This window comes from Dipodomys merriami, unplaced genomic scaffold (genome assembly GCF_024711535.1).
Source record: "Dipodomys merriami isolate MVZ:Mamm:240054 unplaced genomic scaffold, mDipMer1.0.p SCAF_476, whole genome shotgun sequence".
Taxonomy (NCBI): Eukaryota; Metazoa; Chordata; class Mammalia; order Rodentia; family Heteromyidae; genus Dipodomys; species Dipodomys merriami.
This window is the reverse complement of record NW_027206042.1, coordinates 805,712-830,913: the sequence shown is the minus strand read 5'-3', so window position 1 is coordinate 830,913 and position 25,202 is coordinate 805,712. Positions and strand designations below refer to the sequence as shown.

Sequence of the window (25,202 nt, the reverse complement as noted above, 5' to 3'; positions counted from 1 at the left end):
TCTCCTTCTAGTGCCCCATCCCCTCTCTCTGAGCATACAGGCCTTTTCTGTGGTTATCAGGCTTTCTTACCCAGCACTCTAAATTTCCCCAAACAGCTCAGAAATGTGCTGTCAACTGCATTTTATTTATTTTATTTTATTTTTTGGTCGTGGGGCCTGAACTCTGGGCCTGGGCACTGTCTTTCAGCTCTTCAGCTCAAGGCTGGTGCTCTACCACTTGAGCCACATCGCCACTTCTGCCTTTTTCTGCTTAAGTGATGCGGAGGAATCGAACCCAGGGCCTCATGCATACAATGGAAGCACTCTACCATGGAGCCACCTCAGCCCCTGCCAACTGCATTTTAGTAGGCTTTGTGAGTCTGCTTCTAAAACATTTTGTTCTACCACATTTAAAGTAGGATTTTAAAATTGGAATCAGCAAACTTAGCTCAAATATCTCTTTGTTGCCTAGATATTCTTGAACAAGCATCTTAGTCTTTCTACTTTCATATTCATATCCTCTGAGATGTCTGTTATTACAGTACTATTTACTTCTCAGACAATTCTTGACTTAAGATGAGAAGAAAACGTATGAAAGCCAAATTGTCAACTATAAAGGTTATATAAGTATAAGTTTTTATTAATCTGCCATTGAAAAGTCTCATTTTCCTGAGAGCATGGCACCAATGGACCATGGCACTGATAGGAATACCTTCAATTTTGTAGAATTTTATTCCAGGTATTCACTTATAAGAATAACCTGTAGCAATTAGTTTTTATGCAGTGCATTACAATGTGTTTTATAGAACATACCATCTCTTTGATAGTCACAATTATTCTGTGAGGTGGGTATTACTACTGCCATTTTCCAGATGCAGAAACTGAGCCACAGAGCAATAAAGAGGCTTACCTAAGGCCACACCACCAGTAATGAGAAGAAGTACAGCTTAACCTGAGCTTTCTAATTCCTCCCAAGCTCTTTCAACTATGTCACATTCTTCTTCAAAATAATCACTCATCTGTCACTTTACAGGAAAAAGGTTTCAGAGCAAGTAAGACAATTGTCTCAAGCTGCCAAAAGTAGGAACTTACTTTCCTAAACTGAGTTTAATGCTTCTATTTCTGAAATGGCTTTGATCCTGCAGTTGTCAAGATGAGATTTCTTGTTTAAACTTTAAATATCCATATTTCTGCATAAATAAACAGAACCTTCAATAGCTCAGGAACTATCAAAGGAAAGCTAAGGGCTTATATTTCTCTGCCAGAATCATTATACATTATTAAACTATAGAGCACCCATACAGAGCAACAGTTCTGTAAAAGCAACAATTCACCCATTTATCACTCCTTAAAATGACTGATTGCTATTTATGAAGAAGAAGAAAATAACAGATACATTTGAGTATTGTAATCTCACAGATGGAGGTCTGCGTGCTGAGGTCAATGTGATATCCATTTACATTGTTGACCAGGTTTGAACCCAGGATTTACTACCCCCAGATTGCTGATCCTGTCTCTCTTATTCGTACAACAATCGATACAAGACTGAATAATGCTAACATTGAGATCTATCTTGGATTGTGAGGGTTTCTGTTTGTGATTTTAGAACAATGCATTGGCATGAGAACAAAACACCACTCTTGAATTCCCTGGGGCTAAAGAATTTTTAGTGTTTCTCCTCTGACTTCACACTATCAGCTTTCATGGGTCTGGATTCCATCTCATCCCCACAAGTGGAGCAGTTATTCCATCAGTGCAGGTTGCGTTAGGGACCAGACAGTCCCTTGTCCATGATGTTCGGTCTCCTTTTCCACAGAGAGCAGAAGCTGTAGAGTGAGAAAGTCGCACTCGTGTCTCAAAGCCAGGAGGAACTGGCAAAAGCAAAGGAAAAGGACAAAGGGACGGAAGCACTTGTGAGACAGAAGAAAAGAGACTGAAGACCACACCCTTCACCGAGTGCCATGTCTCGTCGGACACCCAGAAGACCAGAATACCGTAAAATTGTAAGGTCTTTTACAAAGAAGTTTTTTTTCTACTTTGTAGGAAATGTTTTGAGTGATTTGTTTTTTCCCAATGTGTTTTGGAAGGTGATGCTACAAGTAGAATGTTTCAATGGGGCAAAGAGGAGGTTTTGGTGGGGATTACCAATGGCACCTCTGGGGATAGGCACAATTACCTCTCACAACTGTAACAGAATAATCAATTCTTGGGAAAGATTTCAAGGCCTACTTTTCTGAGTAATTACATACATAAAGGTGTCATTTTTCCTTTTGTCTCCCACAGAAAATATGAAAACATGAGGCAATCCTTCACCTTCCATGTGCATGGAGTAGGAAATGAAATGTACAGAAAAAACTATGTGACAAATTAAATAGGAATAAGATTGTCAACGTTATCTAAAGATTGTGACGACAATATATTTTCTAGTCTTCTTTGTATTCATAGCGTCTGTGCTATTATCTTTCCTAAATATTCCAAATTAAGAGTTATTTTCAAATTTTAACTTTTCCACAGATTCAGTTTATTTTAACCTCTTATTATCATTTTAACCATTTAGATGTTGCATATGTAAATCATGCTTCATTTTAAAGCCATATTAATTATTTCAGGAGGCTGATGGGCATTTGGTATAATTAAGTAATTTCAGCCTCGGGTAGTTCAGACTTGGTAATTAGTTGGCCCACTCTGGTTGGAAACACTTACAGACACTTCTTCTCTCTAGCATTCTGGAACCGTGATTGTTTTCTAAGGGGCTCTCAAATGCTAAACCATAGAGCATATAGTTCATACTGTAGCTAAATGACTTAATTATGCATTTAACAAAATCATTTTATCCTGATACATCCAAAATCTCTGCAAATAGTAGTACTTTTTTCATATCTGAAAGTGATGGCTTTTTATTGTTTTGAAAATCTAAGAGATAATTTCAAGTTTATATTTCTTGGAATTTGAGACCCAAATGGATATGTAGTTTGAGGTACAACCTGTGGTTGTGAGGCTGAATGGAGAAAATGGACTTTTATGGATAAAAAACTTGAATGTTTAAAAATACAGTAGTATATTGGGAGACAGAGATAGAGAAGAGGGTAAGAGATAGAAATAAAGGGGGGATGAGAAGAGAGAGAGACTATTTGTGTGGCCTAAATTACAAATGGGCACAATGATGAAGCTATGTTGTGTAAATAGAAAACCATTTTTCTCATTTCCTTTTATGAAACTTGTATCACTACTGTTAACAAATTTTTCTCTCCTTCTGTCTGTCTCTGTCTCTCTCTCTTTCAGCTTGGCTTTTTTTTTATGCTGTAGTGTTGATACATAGCAGCACTACATTTTCTGCAGTGGCTCCTTTACATTAGATAGGTATCTATTTGTAATGTATTTTCTTGCGATAATAGGATTAAGTTCTCAGAAAGTTTAAGAACAGAAAAAAATTGAATACTGATGACCCTTAAAATTGTTTAATAATATGCTGTTCATATGACTTATGTCCTTTATTTCTCACTAAAAGCATTATCATACTCATTTTTCTATGCCTTAATTACATATATTACCTATCAATAGATAATATGAATGAATATATAAGTATTAATAAGCATCTATGAAATTTTGGTTTATATTTCTCCTTATGTGCCAAATAATATTTATATTCTGTTTCCTTAGAGTTATATAGTGATAATAAATACTTTATCTTACTGTAAAAGAATGTTTGTCATCATATAAATCCATGCCAAGAAAGAGGACACTGGTAGCATTGGATCAACTTCAGAAATATTTGCATCAAAATAGTGTAACACATTATAGAAACCACTTTGTTAATCAAGAAATTGATCAGAGTTAAAAAAAAAAACATTCCCATGCTTTAAAAATCCACACATTATGAGACCCTCTTCCCTTGTTAATGAAATAGTCCAAGATACCTGGTCTTAGAGACAGGGAGGGAAGCCTTTTGCAATCTGAAATCCACATATGACCTTGGGTGGAAGTGCAGGAGCATGTGAGAAATAAGGCTATTTCTGAGGAAGGAGACCTGCCTCAGTCTCCGGCTCACTTTTTCCTCCAGGCAGAATAGTGCCTTCACATACTTAGTGAGAAGTGCTGTGTCAGAGTAGAGGCCTGGAGCCTTGACTGGAAATTCTGGCTCTGGCCATGCATTGCTGGTTATTTTGGGCAATTTCCTCCATCCTTGTGAAACCTCATTCTCTCTTCTGTTGAGTGACAGAACTGGAAAAATTTAAGAGAAAAAGATTTTTAGGCAGGGTCTTGCTATACATCCCAGGCTAGCCTTGAACTCATGACTGTCCTGCCTTACCTTCACAAGTGTTGGCACTACACCTAGTCCCGTCCTTTTCTTATGTACTATTCAGTAGCAGAACCAAAAGACAGAGATTTTTTCCAAAATAGATCGATCTTTATTTTCTGTTTCCTACATGTTCAAACTGTCTCTGCCAAATGAGAACTAAATTAACCTCAGTTTTGGTTTTGACTTGAAGTTCACCTAAAAATAAAACATATTTTAGAGATCCTCTTTTTTTCTTTAAATAAGAAGAAAAAAAATCCATGAACTTGCTCCTGAATTTGGAATTATCCTAAGAGACTCTTGGGCAGATGTGAAACTCATTGGGGATTATGCAGACTCATGGAAAGTCCAGCTCCGTTATCCCTTCCAGATGAAAACAGAGTAGAAACCAAAGGCCATTCCAGAGCAACTGGAAATAGTCTTCAAAATTAGTAATTAAAAAAATTCCTCCATGAAAATAAATGATAAATTATATAATTTAAGTGAACGCATAGAAAGGTTACCTCATATCTAGAAAATAGCTCTTTACTCAGGCTCAGCAACAAAGCCAAATTTAAGTACGGTCTCAAAGGTGACATTTGTTGAAATAATAGGAAGGTAGAAAAATGGAAAAATAAACAGATGCTTGCATAAAAACCCATCTACCTACCACCAAAACCCATCTTTTCTTTCCCCACCAGAACAAAGACCTCTTTGTCCTCACCTACGGAGCTCTGGTGGCCCAGTTGTGTAAAGACTATGAAAAGGATGAGGATGTAAACGCATACTTAGATAAGATGTGAGTAAAAGGCTCTCACCTTTGTGGAATATTCATTGTTTCTTAGTAATATATACTTTTTTTTCTGCCTCTAACAGCTTGCTCTACAGTTATAATGAACCACATCTGGAAGATGAATTTAATTTCTTCTCCTGACACTTGGGCTGATATTATAAAATCATAAGTATTTCCTCAGGCATCTCAACTGTGAAATGCCTTTGCTTTGAGTTAGAAATCATTTCCTTTTTGGCCTCTTATACTCAGAAGATGTGGCAAAACTGAATTCTTCTTTTAGTGATATGCTGGAACCTCAAATTTCATTCTTTTCTTCAGTTTTTCCCCCTTAATATAACATTACAATATAAAAATTCACCTTCATCACAATAGAAAACTTAGCAAGTATGTGCGAACGCTAACGGGAGTTGTCCAAGAACAAAACCAAACCATGAAGAATTATAGGTTGGAGATTTTTCTTTTTTTATTGCTTGGATGTTTTTACCATTACTGTAATTGACTTGGAAACACATTAAATAGAAAACCTTATTTTTTAAAAAAATGAAGCACATTCCTGTATTAATGAAGATTGCTTTGTGCCCAAATTTAACCTTCTAAATATTTAACCTTCCTCCAAATAATTATATAATCATCATCTTAATGCCAAATAATAAAATCTGTCAACATTTTTAACTCTCAATTAAGGACTATGAAAAAATTGCAACAGAGAAATATCTGGAAAATATGTTAGAGATGTCTTTGGCTGGTGAAAGAGGAAATTAAGCCTAGCATTTTAGACTTTAAAAAAAGATTTCATTGCGTTTTCCCTTAGAACACAGAAAAAGGTTACATTAAGAGGAAAAACCTGAAAGGTTTTTTGTCTTTAACTTTTTTTCTTTCCTTTTTATGTACTATTCTCTTTATTCATTTTGGAAAATTCCTTTTGAGTTTTGGTACATATGCTTATTTTCTTTTCTACTTTTAATGTCTGCATGTCTTCTAGATTAGACAGGTGCATTCCTGTAAAAGCCAACTACCACCCGCCTAAGACTTGCCTAACTCACTTCTTCAGACGAATCTGGTGCAGCTGCTAAAGCTGTTCTACGCTTTGGTCACACTTTAACATCTAATGTAGCACTATCAGAAGTGACTTTGGTTTATTTGATTTCTATTAAATTTGCCTTGTTTGATGAAAGAGCTGTAGAAAATGAACAAGAATATTTACTTGACTAAAAATATATTTGGCTAGTTGAATGCAGATGTTAATAAATACAAATAAGGTATTAGTTAAAAATAAACTGATTAATAGCTTCCAACAATGTGGAATAAATATTTATATTCATTAATATCTTTCGACAATGCTTTTTTGTTCACTCAAAATTTCATCATAAATACTGTTTTTGTTTTGGTGCTCTAGTAAATGGAATTGACTTATAATTGCATGTCATATTGTTTATTGCTACTGTGAATACAATAGATTTTTGCATATTGACATTATATCCTACAGCCTTGTTGAACTGTTTTACTGGTTCTAATCATATAGTATATAGATACATTTTCTCTATACAAGATCGTGTCATTTACAAATGATATAATTTTTATCCTATCTAATAAATAAATAATATTTGAAAGACAGCAGGAAGGCTTGGTGTTAAGAAAAAATTTCCCATTTGACTTTCTTAAATAGATTTTGAAAGCATCTTACATTTTTGATTTGGCATATTAGTAACTGCTTTGTAGAAACCTTTGACTACAACAAGAAATACACAATGCTGCCCTGTGTATAATGCCCTGACTTCCATCACTCTTCTCACTGGCAAGATATACACAATGCTGCCCTGTGTATAATTTCCTGACTTCCATCGCTCTTCTCACTGGCTGAATCTATGGTTATCTATCATGATGATTAGAAAACATGGAAATGGCCATGCGTGATGGTTCAAAATTATAATCCCAGCACCCTGGAGGATGAATTCAAAGGATTATGAGTTCAAGGACCAGCTGGGCTACATGGTAATTTCAAATCCAATCTGGGATACATTAAATCAAAAATCAAAAGAAAGGGAGGAAGGAAGGAAGGAAGGAAGGAAAGAAAGGAGGGAGCAAGCGAGGGAAGGAAGGAAATGATAAAATTGACTGGGTGTGTTGCTTTCTGTGGACTATGGGACACTATGAAGCCCATTGCCAAAGGCCAGTTGACTTGTCAACATTTGGTTTGTGCGGACCACGTTATTTTTTCCCATCATCTACAGGGGTTATGGCATTGGAACACGGCTGGTGGAAGACTTTTTGGCTCGTTCCTGTGTGAGAAGATGCCATAGTTACTCAGAAATTGCCGACATAATTGCTCAGGTAAATGCATTTCTTTTTCTCACTGTAAATTTTTATTGGTTGCTTCTGATGTTGGGGTTCAGATCTGAAGCCTCATGCATGTGCTGTAAATGCTCTGCTGCTGAGCTACATCCCTAACTCTGTCAAAGAAGCTTTGATTCTTTCTGAGTTTGGTGGTTTTCTGTTCTAGTTGGACAAGTTCCATGTATATACATTTCTAGGTGCTGATAGAAGGGATTCTGATTAAGAAGCATTTTATTTCCCCACAGAGAAAAAGCTATCATAAGCTGAAAGAAAAATGCTTCCAGGCACTTATGCATCTATAGATTTTTCTCAACTGCACTGTGTGTGTGTGTGTGTGTGTGTGTGTGTGTGTGTGTGTGTGTGTGTGTGTGTGTGTGTGTGTGTGAAAGTGAGATAAATATCTTGTGAAGGCAAATGGTAGGAGAATAAAATAGATAATCTTAAAGCCCCAATTATACTCCAGTTTTCTTACGTAGCCTTTGCCAGCAAGTAAAGAAGATAGTCTTTGGCAATGTTATAGACTATTGTTATAATTCTACCCAGAGCAATGCTTTTTTAAGAGAAAAATCAAGTTTCCCATAGATGCATGTGCTGTAAGAACAAACACCGACCTGATGTATGGAAGACAAGTTGGAATTGTCTGAGACTAGCTCCATTTTCTTATAAATAAAATTGTGAAGTTCATCTTTAGCCGGTATTCCTTGGATCTCCAGGCCTATGGTTATTAACTAAGCAATGCTACTTTGTGGGAGACTCAGAAAGCACCATACATAGGAAATATTTAGGGGGTCCTGGTATACTGCCCCAACATTCATACAGCTTACCTAGTAAGTCAGTCTCATTCTTATTTCCTCTTCTAATCCTTGATATTGTTAGACATAACCATTCTTATTTCCTCTCCTAATCCTTGATATTGTTAGACATAACCGAACTTGACTCTTCGCATGAGTGTCTGCAACACTACCATAGGTGCTCTGTGATTCTTCATGCAGTCTTTTCCTTTTTATCTTTTATGCTTAGTAGCGCTCTAAAATAGGCAGACTAGAAGTTTATTATCTCTATTCTCCAAATATGAAGCTATATAGCAGGATGAATATGAGGAAATTAAAAATAGTATATTTGAAAAATTATGCATTAAAAATGCAATCCACTTACTGAAATGATTACTTTAATTATTTCCTGGTTAGTAAGACATAGACTGAAATTGGAATCATGCAACCTTAACACAGTGAGTTTATCATTTAAGCAGGTTTTTTTTTTAAAGTCACTTTCCATTTCTATTGGTGGAATATAAACTAGATCCTGAAGAAAAGGATTAAAAGACAAAATAACTTTTCTCTAAACAAAGTCTATAAGAATACTAGTCATTTTAGTGGAAAGTAAATAGAGTAAAAATATAAATGTAGATGATTGTGTTTAATGTGTTTCTAGTTGGTAGCCCTCTCAGGCCTGTTGGTTAGTAAGGCTCATTCTTTCAGTCATGATAATAGTTGGATAATTACATTCTTGACCTCTGCTCAAATCTATTGTATTGTCTTCATATGAATATATAATATTAACCATAAAATATGTCTAAGAAGAGCCAAGCCTGCAGATTCTTATGGCAGAATATTGGCTGATAATTTGAGAAAATAATTATACAATGTGAAAGATGAAACTTGTCTCATACATTTAAGGTTGCTTCTTCAGCTTTGGTATTTGAAAAAGAAAATAATCCAAGGGCAAATTAGAGTCTATTCTAGCAATATGTTAGCAGAATCAGTGAGTTTTCATTTCTTCCTCTGGATATGTTTATACATATATGATATTTTTCCTTTAATAATATAGTCACTCATAGCTTTTTGCTTTTTGTTTTTGGTTTGGGTTTGGTTTGGGTTAATTTGGTCTGTTGAGATAGAGTTGTAATATGTAGCCTAGGCTGGCTTTGAACTTGTGATTCTTCTGCTTTTGCCTCCCTAGTGTTGAATTACAAGTTTGCTCCACTATGCTCAGTTTCATTTATGTTTAAACAGACATAATTAAAGACAGATTTTAAATTTCTTCTGAATAAAGAGCAATGGACAGTTGGATGTGGAGATATCAAAACCTCATTACTGGAAGTAGTGCTGTGGCTCAAGTGATAGAAAGTTAGTCTTGAGCTGAAGAGCTGAGGGACAGAGTCCAGGCCCAGAGTTCAAGCCCCACGACCGACAAAAAAAAGGTTAATATCCAGAGAATACAAAAAGTTAAAAAAAATGAAATAGGAAAACCTCATTTCTGATTTTATTTATATTTATAATTGGTATAATATATAAATATAAAATATATTAATATAATTATAATATATAAAATCAGTATAATATACTATATATTATGTGTATTACTAGGTATTATTCCCTCTTGCATCTGAAGAACAGAACTTACCTGGAATGTGCTCAATACCATACATGCCCTTGGTCCAGAGAATATTGGCTGTTGGTCTGACTGAGCTCTAGTTAGAATAGTACTATCATGTGGATACTCTTCAGTTCTTTGCTGCTGTTATTCTTGATCATGTAAAAGTCCAAATACTGAAGAGCTTCTATGGACTTGAAAGGGATATTTCCACTTATTCATTTAAATCAGAGAAAGAAAGAAAAGCTTAGATTTCTCTGGTAAGATTAAAAACAAAATCAGTATAAGAAATAACTTTTAGTTAGGTGTGGTAGCTCACACTTGTAATTCCAGAAATTATGAGTCTAAGACAGAGAGATTGTGAATCGAAGATCAGCCAGGGCTACACAATATCTCAGAAAATTGCCAAGAAAAAACTTATTATTATTATCCTCAAAACACCTGCTAACAAATATTCTGTAAAAGGTATTCCCCAGGGGCTGGGAAGGTGGCTCAGTGGTAGACTGCTTACCTTGCATGCATGAGGCCCTGGGTTTGATACCTCAGCACTACGTAAACAGAAAAGGCCGGGGATGGCCCTGGCTCAAGTGGTAGAGTGCTAGCCTTGAGCTGAAGAGCTCAGGTACAGTGCCCAGGCCCAGAGAGTTCAGGCCCCATGACTGACAAAATAAAGTTATTCCCCAAAGATAGGGGCTGGTGGCTCACACCTCTAAATCCTACCTACTCAAGAGGCTGAGATCTGAGGATCATTGTTCAAAGCCAGCCTAGGCAGGACAGTATATGAAACTCTTATCTCCAATTGAAAGTGGCGCTCAAAATGACAGTGTCTGCCTTGAGCAAAAGAGCTCAGGGACAGCACTCAGGCTTCAAGTTCAAGCCCCATCTCTCTCTCTCTCTCTCTCTCTCTCTCTCTCTCTCTCTCTCTCTCTCTCTCTCTCTGTCACTCTCTCTCTGTCACTCTCTCTCTCTGTCACTCTCTCTGTCTCTGTCTCTGTCTCTGTCTCTGTCTCTCTCTCTCTCTGTCACTCTCTGTCACTCTCTCTCTGTCACTCTGTCACTCTCTCTGTCTCTGTCTCTGTCTCTCTCTGTCTCTGTCTCTGTTTCTCTCTCTCTCTCTCTCACACACACACACACACACAAAGGTATTCCCAGCAATAGATAAGATGAGTGGAGGTCTCACATGACATTTCCTTGTCCCGCTGCTCCTCTATGTCAATACCCTCCGTGTCCTGTCAGCCACATGAAGAACACAAAGTAGATGTAAAAGTGGACATAACAAGGCCAATATTAAATACAGTGAATCTTTCTTTGGGGTCTGACCCAAGTTTTGCTACTTGGTAATATTTAATAAAAACTAATTGAAAGAAAATAAGAGAGAAAGTTGAAAAGGAAGAGGGGAGGAAGGGGGAAGAACGAGAACTATCTGTTCAAATCCTTTGAGGAGAGAGATTTTTTGATCCCGTGGGTCCTGAAGATGCTCCCCACTGCCTAACACATTTAAGCGCCCCTTGAGTCCCTTTCATGAGGAACTCTGCAATCCATTTAACAATTTGGTCTTCAGTGGGCAGAAGTAGAAGAGAAGCCCTTTCTGTACACCCCATTAAAGAAGAAAAGGATTAAGAAGGACTAATGAGACATGTTGGATGGTGTGTACAGAGATAATAGGATTTCTATCTCAGCCAGAAAGAAAAGAAAAAAGAAAACCCTACAGAATGTTCCCCGTTGCAGAAAGCTATTTTGCTTTTAAAGGAAATAAAGCAGCTCCCAAAGATACCTTAATTTTGATCATTTTAGAAATGAGTCTGTTTGATATAAAACTGGGAAAAAAAAACCCATGCACATTATTTGCTTTGCAAATATCCATTGTGACGAAAGTCCATTGCTCTGCTGTCTTCAGTGAACCGGGAAAAGCTCCACTTCCACTTATGCAAGATCTTTCTTGACAATTAAGAGAACATTTCAGCACCTTTACCCCTGCTCTCCTGTGCAGACCAATTGTCTCTGGTCTTTGCCCATTTTCTTTAAGAGCTTGATTTTTACTCCTTAATCATCTTCACTTCATAGGAAAAAGAAAAAAGCTATGTTCTCTTCCATCAGGTCACCGATTTCAGAAGTCTTTTGACCCGGATGAGGGGGTCAGATTTTCGTTATGAACCTGCCCACTGATGCATGGCTTGTAATTAGCAGTGTTCACCCAAAGATCTGGCTTTGTAAGCTCTCTTCAGAGGAAGTAGGGTAAATGATATTGAGTCAGTGTTGGAGAACTAGGGCAGAGTCACCGGAAGTTTAGTCACATGCTGCCCTCAAAACACAGCAGGCAGGAAGAAGGCAGCGGTTGTACTCTGCTGCGCTGTGCTCCCAGACCACACATGGGCAGTGCACCATTGTCCTTCTCCTCCAAAACCCGGCACCCAACACCCTGGCTTTCACAGAACCCAGGATCTCCAAAGAGAAAGAGAATGCATAGGAAGAAAATGGACTCAATGAAGACGAGCAATTTCTCAGAGTTAGCAAAAGCCCATCAGAATGAGTGTTCTGACTTTACCCTCGGCTCTGCACTACTTCTTCCTTCAAAGAGGAAGAGGAGGATCGTGAGGACTAGAGGATTGTCTCAGTGGTAGAGCACCTGAGCAGGTAGTGCAGTGCGTGTGAGGCCCTGAGTTCATAACCCTACGACTGCCAAAAGAAAAAGAAAATGGATGGTGTAGCCTTAAGTGTTCTTCTTCTTTCTTCTTTTTCCTTATTTTTCTCACTTGCCTTTTCTAAAGAGGTCACTCTAGTACTAAGCATCTGACAAATTCTCTCAGCATGCACTGGACCTCAAATTTTGCCCTCTAGTGGTCTGAAAAGAAATTTCATGACGGAGTCCAGTCCGTCCCAAACTTTATATAAAATAGAGCTGGTGGTCAGTCTCCAAATTCAACTTCCTGTAGTATTAAAGTGGACCTGGCTCTACATGTGATTTTTGTCATCTATCAGTTTACTTTTTGTGATTACATAAAGAAAGATTGTATAGTTGGTCTTCTGATTCTATTGTGTCATATCTGTCGACTCAAACAACCACAGGTTAAAACAAATTGAAAAATAATTGTCTATACTGAACATGTACAGGCCTCTTCCTTGTTGTTAGCCCCTAAACAATATGGTATGACAAATGTTTATGCAACAGTCTTATATATTAAGTATTACGGGTAATGAAAAGATGATTTCAAGTATACAGGAGAAGCTAGTCATGACAGCACATGCCTGTGATCCTAACTACCTGGGAGGCCAACATGTAAGGATTGTAGTCCAAGGCCAACTGGGGCAAAGGTATAATACCTGAAAGACAAACTAAAGCATCGAGGGTGTGGTTTAAGTTGTAGAGCTCTTGGGAGACTGGCCCTGAGTTTAATCCCTAGCAACACATATACACAACACACACACACACACACACACACACACACACACACACACACACACACACACACACACACACACTGGATTATAAGCAAATACTATCTATGCCTGTGCCATTTTGTAGAGGGATTTGAGCATCCACAAAGCATGGTATCCATGAGGAACCTGAAACCAGCTTCCTGTAGATACTGAAAAATAGTTGTAATTGCAAAACTTTGCAACATAGCAATGAATTACTGGCAAACAGATTTCCTTCATGAAACTTCAAGCTAGTTCCCACCTATCACTTATATCCTTTCAAGAACTGCAAAGTTAACCACAGTGCTCTAAGATCTTTAATGCTTCTGATGCGTTCCAGTGCTTTTTCTCATACATTTTTTCCTTAAAACATACTTTTGAAGTTTTTTCCTATTATGATAACTATTCTGAGAAAAAATTGTAGTTGCTCTAAAATGAAAATACGTAATTTGCTGAACAATCATAGCTGATTTTAGTTGTAGAAGAGAAATATTAGATTTAAATGTTTTTTTTACAAATCTACATGTTGTCTTCTAGTTTATTTTAAGAGAAAGTTAGAAAACATTGTTGTATCTGCTTCTAGTCTAAGAACTAGGAATATCTCTTTATTGCATGAAAATATACTTCAGAATCTCCAAATACATTTATGATAAAACATTTTTATTACTTGAGGATGATACTAATTAGAGCTAGATGATCTTTGCAAATCAAGAAAACTTAGGAAGACTGGGCTTAGCCAGGTATACCAGTAAAGTAATTTAGGGCTGGGGATATAGCTCAGTGATACAGGGTTTCCTTAGCATGTACAGGGTCCTAGGTTTGATTGCTAGCACCATACACATAATTTATACACAAGGATCTTTGATCTTTATCAGGAGGCAAGTGATGGCCTAATCATACCAATCAAGTAGAGATTAAAAGAGAGAGTCTACATTCTACTCAGCCACATGTCCACTGTGTGGTTATTAAGTGTGAGTTGTTCTGTTTTGGGAGCCTCAGTTCCCATATTTGTCAGATAAAATTTCTTTCAGCCATGGGTCTCCTGATTTTCAGATATTGCTTTCCTTAGCTAAAATGTAGACACTGAATTATTAATGACACCCATCACAGCTGACAGTGAAGGGTGTAGTTTCCAAAGGCTCTCAGAACATCTCTACCTTCTAGCATCAGACAGTAGTTACAACCTCTTAGTCTTGTACAATTTCTCTTCATCGGGTTAGGACAGCTTTTTATTGCTACTTCTCTGAGGTACAATAGAGGAACCTTTCAGTTCACCTTTCACATCAGTGGTGATATTACTTAATAGGAGGTTTAAATAGAGAAATGTACAGTATGAAAAGATGTAAAAACCTGTCATGCTGATCTTTAGATTAAAATATTGGAATCCAATATACTGTACTTGTTGGGATTTTCTGGAAAGCAAGAATGAGATCATCTCTTTTTATAATATATAAATTGGAATTTTACCTTAATTAAATAGTGTAAGCAATGATTTTTTTGGTGAATGATATAAAATCAATGGAATACTTGAAAGGAAATGTTCATAGGAGGAATAAAAGTGAGTATTTCTAAAACAAGGGAGGAAATTTAAATGGGCACTGCAATAAATGAATAAACTCTAGGGCAAAGGATCAGGAAATGCAGAGAGGAATCTAAATAGCAGATGATTTTACTCATTTCATTAAAAAATGAGATTTAAGATTAGAATCGAGTCAGGCATGATGGCTGAAGCCTAGAGTCCTAGACAATTGAGAAGTAGAGACTGGAGGATCTTGGTCTGAAGTCAATCCTGGAACAAAAGAAGTTTGCAAGACTCTACCTAAACCAGTGGTTAAGTGCAGTGGGCCACACCTGTTAGTCAAGCTATGTGGGAAGCAAAATGCCTGGGAGCAGTAATGTGCACCTGTCACCCCCGGCAGAACAGGGAAGCACAAGTAGGAGAGTTAGAGTTCAGGCCATCCAGGGCATAAAACAAGACTCTATCTAAAGAAAAAAAGCAATGCAAAAGGGGTCCTGGTGGCATGGTTCAAATGGTAGAACATCTGTCCAACAAATGTGAGGCCCTGAGTTCATTCCCCAGTACCACCAAGAAAAAAAATAAAAGATTAAAATTGAGTCCTTACAAAATGGCTCCAGCAAATTAGAATAGTCAGTAGCATCTGTTATTTTTCTTATTTGGGTGCACAGGTTTCCATGAACATATGATAAAACTCCATTCTATAGAATATCAACCTTCAGATGGCCAATAGACACATGAAGAAATGCTCAACATCCTTAGCCATAAAAGAAATGCAAATCAAAACAACATTGAGATATCACCTCACTCCAGTTAGAACGGCAAAAATCAAGAACTCCAACAACAACAGATGCTGGAGGGACAGAAGGGAACCTTACTTCATTGTTGGTGGGAATGTAAACTTGTTCAACCACTTTGGAAAGCAGTATGGAGGTTCCTCAAAAGACTTCACATAGAGCTCCCCTATGACCCAGCAATCCCACTTTTGGGCATTTACCCAAATGTTTACAAACAAGACCACACTAAAGCTACCAGCACAACAATGTTTATTGCAGCATTATTTACCATAGCTAAGATATGGAACCAACCCAGATGCCCCTCAGTAGATGAATGGATCAAGAAAATGTGGTATATATACACAATGGAATTCTATGCCTCCATCAGAAAGAATGACATCACCCCATTTGTTAGGAAATGGAAAGACTTGGAAAAATTATATTAAGTGAAGTAAGCCAGGCACAAAGAAACACAGGTCCCATGGTTTCACTTATTTGCAATATCTAGTATATGTATGAGTCAAGCGGAAAAAGTCAGATAATGTGATGTTAGGAAAATGAATTCTTAGATAGGTATTTTAATGTTTTTTTTCTTTCATGCATGTTTCTAACGCATTTATATAGTTTATTTCTTTGTTGCTTTGTATGTCCCTCCCCCACAGTATAACCCCCGCTTTCAATATACTTGATGTCAGTACAACTTATGGAGGAGATGGGGAAAAACAAGTAATTTAAGGATTCAGGTGGACCTGTTGCAACAATGAGAAGTACAAATTGTCATGTCAAAAAGGAGCTTTACAATGTCGGTGGGGGGGGGGGGGAAGGGTTGGGTGGGGGGGGAGGGGTGAGGCTGGGAAGGGAGGTGAAGGGTAAACAAAGGAGGAGGCTGCAATGCTTGGTAAGAAATGTATGCATTATCCTGCCCATGTAATTGTAACCCCTCTGTACAGTATGTTCACAAATAAAAAAAAAAAAAAGAATATCAACCTTCAACACAGATTTGTACTCAGAAACAGTGATTTCACCTTCCACAGAGACATCAACTCTGTGAGACATTTTTGTTAGACACTGCTGTGAGTGCCACAGCTGGGAATGTTGGCCAGTGAGGGCCCAATAAGGAGCCAAAAAACAGACACTGAATATAAAAAAGACTGAATATAAAAAAGTACAAATGACATATAGGAGATTAGCTAGGGAGACAAAGAAAAGAAAAGGGGAAAATATTCAGAACCCTAGGACTGAAAGACAATACACAAAGGAGAAAGGCATTTTGAGGGCGGTTTTTCTTTCCAAACCCGAGCTCGGATCTGGTTTCAGAAGGTGAGACTGAAAAAAAAAAAAAAAGAAGGTGAGACTGCAGGGCACAAGTGGTAGAGAAGGCAGCTGGGTTTCCAGACCGATTCTCCGGAGCAAATCAAGGAAAGGCCCTCTGCAGCCAGATGAACATCACTCTCTTTTTGCAGTAATTTCTTTTTAAAAAAATATTTTTTTAAATTGACGCCTGTAATCCTAGCAACTCAGGAGGCTGAGATCTGAGGATCATGGTTCAAAGCCAGCCCGGGCAGGAAAGTCCATGAGACTCTTATCTCCAATAAACCACCAGAAAACCGAAAGTGGCACTGTGGCTCAAGTGGTAGAGCGCTAGTTTTTAGCTCAAGAGCTCAGGGACAGCACCCTGGCCCAGAGTTCAACAACCAACAACAACAACAATAATAATAATTTTTATTGAAATTAAGTGATTACATAAATTTCACAAATTTCACATATTATCAGATAGTGAGACTTAGTTAAAGTCACAAACACATTTTAACCTTCACAAGGCAAAGTGTCATTATCATGGTCTATAATGTTTGTGAATTCTATGAGCTTTGACAATAATACAACTATTTCTTCCACATTGGGTGATATGTACATTTATTTCCTTTTGTTTAGTGTCAGCTGTTCCCTCTTTCCCTCTCATTCCCTCCCTCCCATCGCTGCCCTTGAGTTGCTTAGTTCGTTTTCATCCATGTCCAGTGTAGCTGGTGGGCCCCTCTGTTGTATAGTTTCCCCTGTTTCCCTCTGATTCTGTATCCTCCTTTTAGCTTCCCTCAGATGTTTTTGCAGTATTTTCTAAAGCTCCTTCTATGGGCAAAGGAGGAATGTACGTGTGCTCTACTCGGAGCATCACAGCACAGGGCAATGAACAGTGGCTTTTAAGCTGAAAGGTGATCCTCTGACCACCAGCACAGAAAGCATGAGCCATTCTGATGATTACTTATTCCTGTGGCCATTTCTGACCCTTTCACTCTTCCTTTAGTGGAATTCTTCTTGCCTTCACTACAACATAGCTGGTTGGTAGGGAAAGTAAAGGAATGAAGGAAGGAAGTTATATTCTTCTCTGGCCAGGGCAATGCCAATTTCCTGAAAACAAAAGCAGTTAGGAAAGCACAGTTTCAGTATGAAAACTTCCTTCTCAAATAAGCACCTTCTGTTAAACCTTGTGAAGTTTACTAAATGTAGACACAGTCTTTTTTTTTTTTTTTTTCCTGTGGTGGGGCTTGAACTCAGGGCCTGAGTGCTGTCCCTGAGCTTTCTCACTCAAGGCTAGTGTTCTACCACTTTGAGTCATAGCACCACTTGCAATTTTCTGGTGGCTAATTGGAGTTGAGAGTCATATGGACTTTTCCTGCCCAAGCTGGCTTCAAACAGCCATCCTCAGACCTCAGCCTCCTGGGTAACATGAGACTCTGGCACTGAGCTACTACTATCTGTCCTTTCTATGAATTTCTTACTCTGATAACCAAATCTTTCCTCTCAGAGTTCTACTCTTAATAGTTTATTATTGCTGTAAATTCTATTAAAGAATACTGCTGGGAAATTGTTCTCTACTCTCTGGAAGTCCCTTGGATATGCAAGGCACAGTGGCAGTTACCACCCAAATGGACTCTGGCAGGTGAGCTTGGGGTTAGATTTAAAATCCATATTAAGGCTTTGATAGATTTTTAACTCAGTCAGATTTACTACCTGAAAAATCTACAGGTTTTTACTGGGCCTAAGGTGAAAGTTAGTTTGCCTTGCATGAGTTGCAGTGTGGAGGTAAGTAACTGAAATTGACAGACCAACCTCAGAGAGGAAAGGGAGCTCATGAATAACCTTACACAGAAAACACAGCAACGTGAGTCTACATTTTTGTTTAATGTTCTAATCCATTGGTGAAATCTAAATGAATCATGCTTTGTGTCTGATCTTCCAAGAATTTTCTGTTGACTAGCATCATTAATACACATTTTTTTCATTTTTCACCTCACCAAATATGTCTCACCAAGTATGAGCTAGGCACAGTGGTATGCACCTGAAATACTCAGGAAGATAGAGTTGGAGCACCTCCCAAATCCAGGGACTCGAGGCCAGCCCGGGAAACATAGAGAGACCCAATAAGGAAAAGAATGCAAATAACAGCTTCCCTAAATAATAATTACACATGTCAAGTTGGTTGAATTTGGTATTTTATCCAGTGAATGTATGGTTTGTTTCTGGACAATATTCTCTCCCTATTACATTTGTGAGCTTTTCAAAGGGAGTGAAAATTTCTAACAACGCTATGGTTTGGTGTAGGATGTCATGTCTGTAGATATTCATTAAATGTTACCAAAGTGAACTTAGAAAATATTGAAAAAATATTGTCATATAGCCAGACAGTTTCTTCTTCTATTCTGTCCAGAAGAGGGCAGTGACCCACACTGGTCTCTAAGTTGGACTGGAACAATATCTTGGACCACATACAGAAAGACCTTACTATTTCAAGCATACGTATCTCACTCCATTCAATCCAGTGTTCCAAATGTATTGGGTAGTTTATAATAAATAGCGAACCTTCAACAAGAAGATTTGAACGTCAACAGAACCTAGGCAGAGAAGTAACAGATTCTTATTAAGTAATAGATGGTGACGTTATCTTGAACATTTTTAATCAAAATGTTTCTATTTTTCTATTATCTGTATGTATATAGAAAGTTTCAAAGGATAAGACTTCTTTCTTCTACTCTGAGGTCAGTTGTGGTTACAAAACACAAAAACTAAATAGGCAATCAAATCTCATTTATATGTCATATTATTAGGAGTCAAACTCATCATGGAATCAAATTGTATTAGGTTGTATTAGATTCCTTTTGCTTGCCAGCATTTGGGTATTTTAGATCATAGGGCCTTATTCTGGGATGGAATGGTCAGACCTATTAGAAGAACAAATCCTCTGTCTTCTCTCTTTATTTTTAATTTCCAAATTTTAGAGTATACTCTTTTTTAATTGCTGTGAAGGTGATGTACAGAGGGGTTAATTACATATGTCAGGTAATAAGTACATTTCTTTTTGAACAGTGTCAACTTTTTCTTTTATTTTCTCAGTCTATCCCTCCCAACCCCACCTCCCCCACAAGTTGTATAGTTCATTTTCAACAGTGTTCAGTGAGTATCACTGCTGCAATTGCTCACCCTTTGTCTCATCATTTCTGTGACCACCTTTTCCCCTCCCCCAAAAAGATAAGTTTACATACAAGACAAAAGGTACAAAAATTAAAAATAGTGACAAAGGAGAAAAAACAAGAAGCAAAATAGCATTAAAACTCTTGTTTCCATTTCTTGGAGTTTATTTCAGTAAACATCATTTTGTATGATCATATGCCCATAACTATTGAGCCTTTGTGATCCTCTCCTAAGAATATCCTCCTTTGGTCTCACTGTGTGAATGTCTAGAATCCTGTATAATTTATCATGTTCAAGTGTATGTTTTGGTTTTTTTTGCCATCTATTATGTTTACATGTAGACTTATAGGCACTTTCTAGTTACAACATGTAAGGGAAACCCTGTGTTTCTTTGGGTCTGGCTTACTTCACTTAATATGATTATTTCCTTATGAATGGTACAATATCATCCTTTCTAATGGCAGCATAGAATTCCACTATGTATAGTAGGAGCAGGCTTTGTTGGTTCTCTTTTCAGTCCCCTAGCATTTTGGTGATTCATGTATTCCCTACTTATTTTGTTCTAACATTCTTATTCTTTCTGCTCAGCACCAGTGTCTCCAGTGCTCCACAGGTTCTGCTTCCTCTTTTCTCTGGGTATTTTTTTGATTTTTTCCAAACTGATGTTTCTCTGTATATCTCATGTTCAAAGCTCTGGAAAGAGAGCCTTTAACTTGTCCAGTCAACCACTAGCCTCAGTTCTGTAAAGTTTCCATGCTAGGCCATAACACAACCCTAGACAAACTATAGAATGACTACTGCACTCCCAATGGCTGCTGGAGCATATTCACTGTGGCTAGAGTGGCAAGATAATAAGACCAGAACTGACATCACAGCACCTCCAGGAAGGAGAGGTGGCCTCTGAGCACATTCTGAGATTTCTATAACAGAGCAAAGGAACTGCTAAATCTATGTCCCAACAATACAAAGTTACATTAGTAAAATCAAATCAACTTCACCTGTGAATCCTCGCTCCCCCTTCCTCATCTTACTGAAATAGGTTATTCTTTTCTGTGTTCCAGAGACTAGAATGTGGGGAAACCATTAGAAGAGAACAGGGTCCATTTAAAATGCTTACTGTAAGGTACTGAAGTAAAGCAAACTCTTTGTTATGCTTTCTGCAGATAATAATCAAGTAAGAAAACCTTAAAAAATGTTTCCCTTAGGAAATCATCCAAGTAAAACCACAGTGTTAGTGGAAAGCAAGTATTTTAAACCATTAGTGAGAATGAGGCAGACATTTCTCAGAACAGTAAGCTCAAAGATATTCTTTGAGAGAAGAGAGGTAAACAAATCCTTCCTAGAAAAATGAGGTTGTTCTACTGTAGAAAGTGATAGATTTTCTTTTGAGCCTATGAAAGAACCAGTAATAAAAGGTTGCTCAGTTTCTCTAATCCTATAGGGATTTCTCTTTTGTAACTTTTCCCCTTCTAAGTTCAGGCCTTCTCTAGGCATTGTGTTTTTTCAAAGAATGTTGCTAGCGATAACCTGATTGTTTATGTGAATAGGAAAACTGCCCAGAGAAAATGAACATGAACCAGACCGCTGAGCCAGAGAGCCTGTGAGCTTGCTTGTTCTTCTTTTTCTTCCTTCCTTGCTTCTTTCCTTCCTTCCTTTCTTCCTTCCTTCCTTCCTTCCTTCCTTCCTTCCTTCCTTCCTTTCTTTCTTTCTTTCCTTCCTTCCTTCCTTCCTTCCTTCCTTTCTTTCTTTCTTTCTTTCTTTCTTTCTTTCTTTCTTTCTTTCTTTCTTTCTTTCTTTCTTTCTTTCTTTCTTTCTTTCTTTCCTTCTTCCTTCCTTCATTCTTTCATTCTTTCCTCCTTCTTTCCCCTTTTCTTTTTTCTTTTTTGTCAGTTATGGGGCTTGAACTCTGGGCCTGGGCTCTGTCCCCAAGCTCTTCAGCTCAAGGCGAGCACTCTACCACTTGAGCCACAGCACCACTTCCAGTTTTCTTGGTTAATTGGAGATAAAAAGTCTCATGAATTTTCCTGCCCCAGCAGGCTTTGAACTGAGATCCTCAGATCTCATTTTCCTGAGTAGCTAGGATTATAGGTGTGAGCCATCAGCGCCCAGCTTTCCTCTCTTTTTTCTTCTTTCTTTTCTTACCTTTTTCTTTCTTACCTTCTTCTTTCTTTCCTTCTTTCCTTCTTTCCTTCTTTCCTTCCTTCCTTCCTTCCTTCCTTCCTTCCTTCCTTCCTTCCTTCCTCCCTTATTTCCTTTCTCTCTATTCCTTTTCTTTCTTTCTTCCCTTCCTTTTCTTTCATGTACTCTTTCTCCTACTCCAAAAAAAAAAAAAAAAAAAAGAGAGCTTTGTTTTGTTTTCAGGACTGGAGTTTGAACTGACTGCTTTGTGCTTGCTAGTCAGGTATTCTACCACTTGAGCCATGTGTATAATCCGGCCATAAAGTTTTGTAGTATTATGCTTGTATATTTTAGTAACCATTAGTTCTTTTTGCAGAGGCAAAAAATAACTCTTCTTTCCTTTTGCATTTGTCTTCCTTCAGTTTTTAGATAATGAGCATTTTTAGAACATTTTCACTTACTATAATTCACATTCTAAGCCTAAATGTCAGTACAATGTCCAACACCTTGAATAGTGTTGCCTTCATAATGCTAATGCCAAATAGAGAGCATTCATATCTGACCTAGATTTGGTCTTTCATTAGGATAAAAATTTTATTTTCAATTTTAGAATTGGGTTACATTCGCCCACTCCTTTGCTTTTACACAACTTACTTTCAGGGATAGGCGAAGAAATGTAATTAGAAAGAAGTAAAATATAGGAGAATCTGGAATCTATTGTGTTGCAACTTTTACCTTTCTGTATGCTAAAATCTTTTTTTTTTTTTGGTCAGCTGTGGGACTTGAACTCAGGATCTGGGCACTGACCCTGAGTTTTTTGGTTTTGTTTTTTTCTCAAGCCTAGCACTCAATTTCTTTGAGCCATAGTTCCACTTAAGGTTTTCTATTGATTAGTTAGAGGTAAGTCTCACAGACTTTCCTACTCAGGTTGGCTTCAAACTGTAATCCTCACATCTCAGCCTGAGTAGTTAAGATTACAGGCATGTGCCACCAGCACCTAGCCATGCTACAATCTTTTGCTGATGTTATGGAGAACTGATTTTTGCTGATCCTTACATAAGGTGACAATAATATAACTCTTGCCTCATCAGATGGTAACACATCTCTGTGACGCCCAGCTGCCAGTTTCACCAGATGACAATGCCACTTCTACTTTCTAGGACATGGATGGGAAGGCAGTGACTAGTGCAGGGTCACTCCCATTCAGCTCAAATCCACTCCACCTGAGACAACCTTTCAGGAAATTCCAGCAGTGAAGGACAGGAAAAGAGGAGGGTGCTGTACAGGAAGAGAGGAGAGGGAAGGGCAGCTACCGGCTCATCACTGTGAGTTACAAAGATCCACACATCTTAAACCACGTGGGGACCTTGTCACTGTCTCATACTAGAATACTTTGGGAGTTTAGCTATTACTGTGTGTGCTTTTCACGCCAGTCAAAAGGTTGAAGTAGAAAAGTAAGATCCTGCGGGATCTAAGTAGAATTTGAGACCTACTCGTTCCTCACCATGCACAGAGTAGAAGGGGTGGAGAAAAGCCAAGTGAAAAGGTCATTTGTGAATACGAAGATCCTGACAGATAGGGTGGAAACAAGGCCAGACCAGACAGAGCAGTTCTCAGCACACTGAGGCAGGAGAGGACCCAGGGACCAAAGCACCCTATGAGGCCCTTTCTCAACACTGGTCTAGAATGACTGCTTCCTTTACTCCCTCAACTGGACAAAATGCAAGATAGATTAAGCCTAAATATAAAATCTTTCTTTGTCACTGCTATTTTTCAAAGGCTAACTGAAAAATGAATAATGGAAGACTATTAAATTGACTTCCTTTTCCCTCCACTTTTTTTTTTTAAATTGTATTTTATTTTATTTGAGAACATACTGTACAGAGGAGCTACAATTACATGGGCAGGATAATGCATACATTTCTTACCAAGCATTGAGCCTCCTCTCTCCACTTTTTTTTTAAACCATATATTAAACTAAGTGGGAGCCCTTGGTAAATAGGCATTGAATTCCATAGAAGTCACAGCCCAATGCAACATAACATTCCAGAGAGGCTGGCATCCTCGTGAGCTGAATGCCATGCCATTTTCCTAGTTAATAACATTTTTGAGGAGAGAAGGGAGTGGAAAGAGAAGGAAAAGAAACTTTGTAGTCATAACATTACATTTGGACTATTTAAAAATGAGTGTATTTACAGTAAAAGTGACTAATAAAGTACCTCAGAAGCAGCTTTTTAAAGAAATGTGGCCACTTAGGCTTGTTTCTCCCCCACTGAGTAGGCAAGAGAGCTTTATGTAACACTACATATATGTGATCTATTCTGCTCTGTGCCTCTGGGAGGGGCAGAAGAGTAGAAGAAATAGAAGTTTTTCTTTGTGGAAAAGTGTTTATGTACAGCCACAAGTTCTATGAATTTGTAGGACTCTGAATTGGGTAGACCCCAGAAGACCACATCAGCTGCTTATGGCACAGTTTTAATAGGAAAGCACCTGCAGGGAAATTATCCTTGAATTTTAATTGAGAGACTTGAGGCTTAATTCTTAGTGAATTCTGCAAACCTAGTACCACCTCTCATTGTATGAATATTTGTCTTTCTCTTCTGGTTACTATCAAAGTATACAGGAAATCTGGATTCACCCAGGCATTTTTTTCTCCCTGGAATTATTACCACAGAGGCTCTAGAGAAGTTTTGAATTTTCCATCTTAGTATATAAAAACTTGTCTACCCTAACTTTCCTTGGAGAATCTTGGTTTTTCTTTTATTGGTTTTTAGCTGCTTTGGAGCAAGGTTATGAGGGAATGACATAAAATTGTAGGGAAGGCAAACCTTTACCTCTAAGGTTTTCTGTGTGTTTTGTTTTGCTTTTTTACTAAGCCTAAGAATTAAATTGACATGAAATAGATCAATGGTAACAAAGCATACACATTTATTTAATGTCAGTTGTACTTGGTGTGGGAGCTTCTGAAGGAAAAGCAGAGCCACTTACATAATGAACTGGACAAAGATGTTGCCAAAAAGCAAATGTGAGGAGATTAAAAAGAAGAATTATTTTAATAAAGTCTGTACAGAATTCTCAATGGCAACTTCCTGTCCTCAAATCTAAGAACACTTTCTCATTGTAAAAGGAAGACATGCTTTTAAGAAACAGCATGGA

The 25,202-nt window shown here is 37.8% G+C and overlaps 1 protein-coding gene across 1 annotated transcript in view; it reads left to right on the top strand.

Moving 5' to 3' along the window:
- Window positions 1-1,918: 1,918 nt before the first annotated feature.
- The window catches only part of LOC138808763 (trafficking protein particle complex subunit 3-like protein), a 45,832-nt gene continuing 22,548 nt past the window's right edge, over window positions 1,919-25,202 (top strand). The window contains exons 1-3 of the mRNA XM_069994948.1: window positions 1,919-1,982; window positions 4,957-5,054; window positions 7,280-7,379. Coding sequence (XP_069851049.1) covers window positions 1,941-1,982; window positions 4,957-5,054; window positions 7,280-7,379 — 240 coding nt within the window. The 5' untranslated portion in view covers window positions 1,919-1,940. The remainder of the gene's footprint in view (window positions 1,983-4,956; window positions 5,055-7,279; window positions 7,380-25,202) is intronic.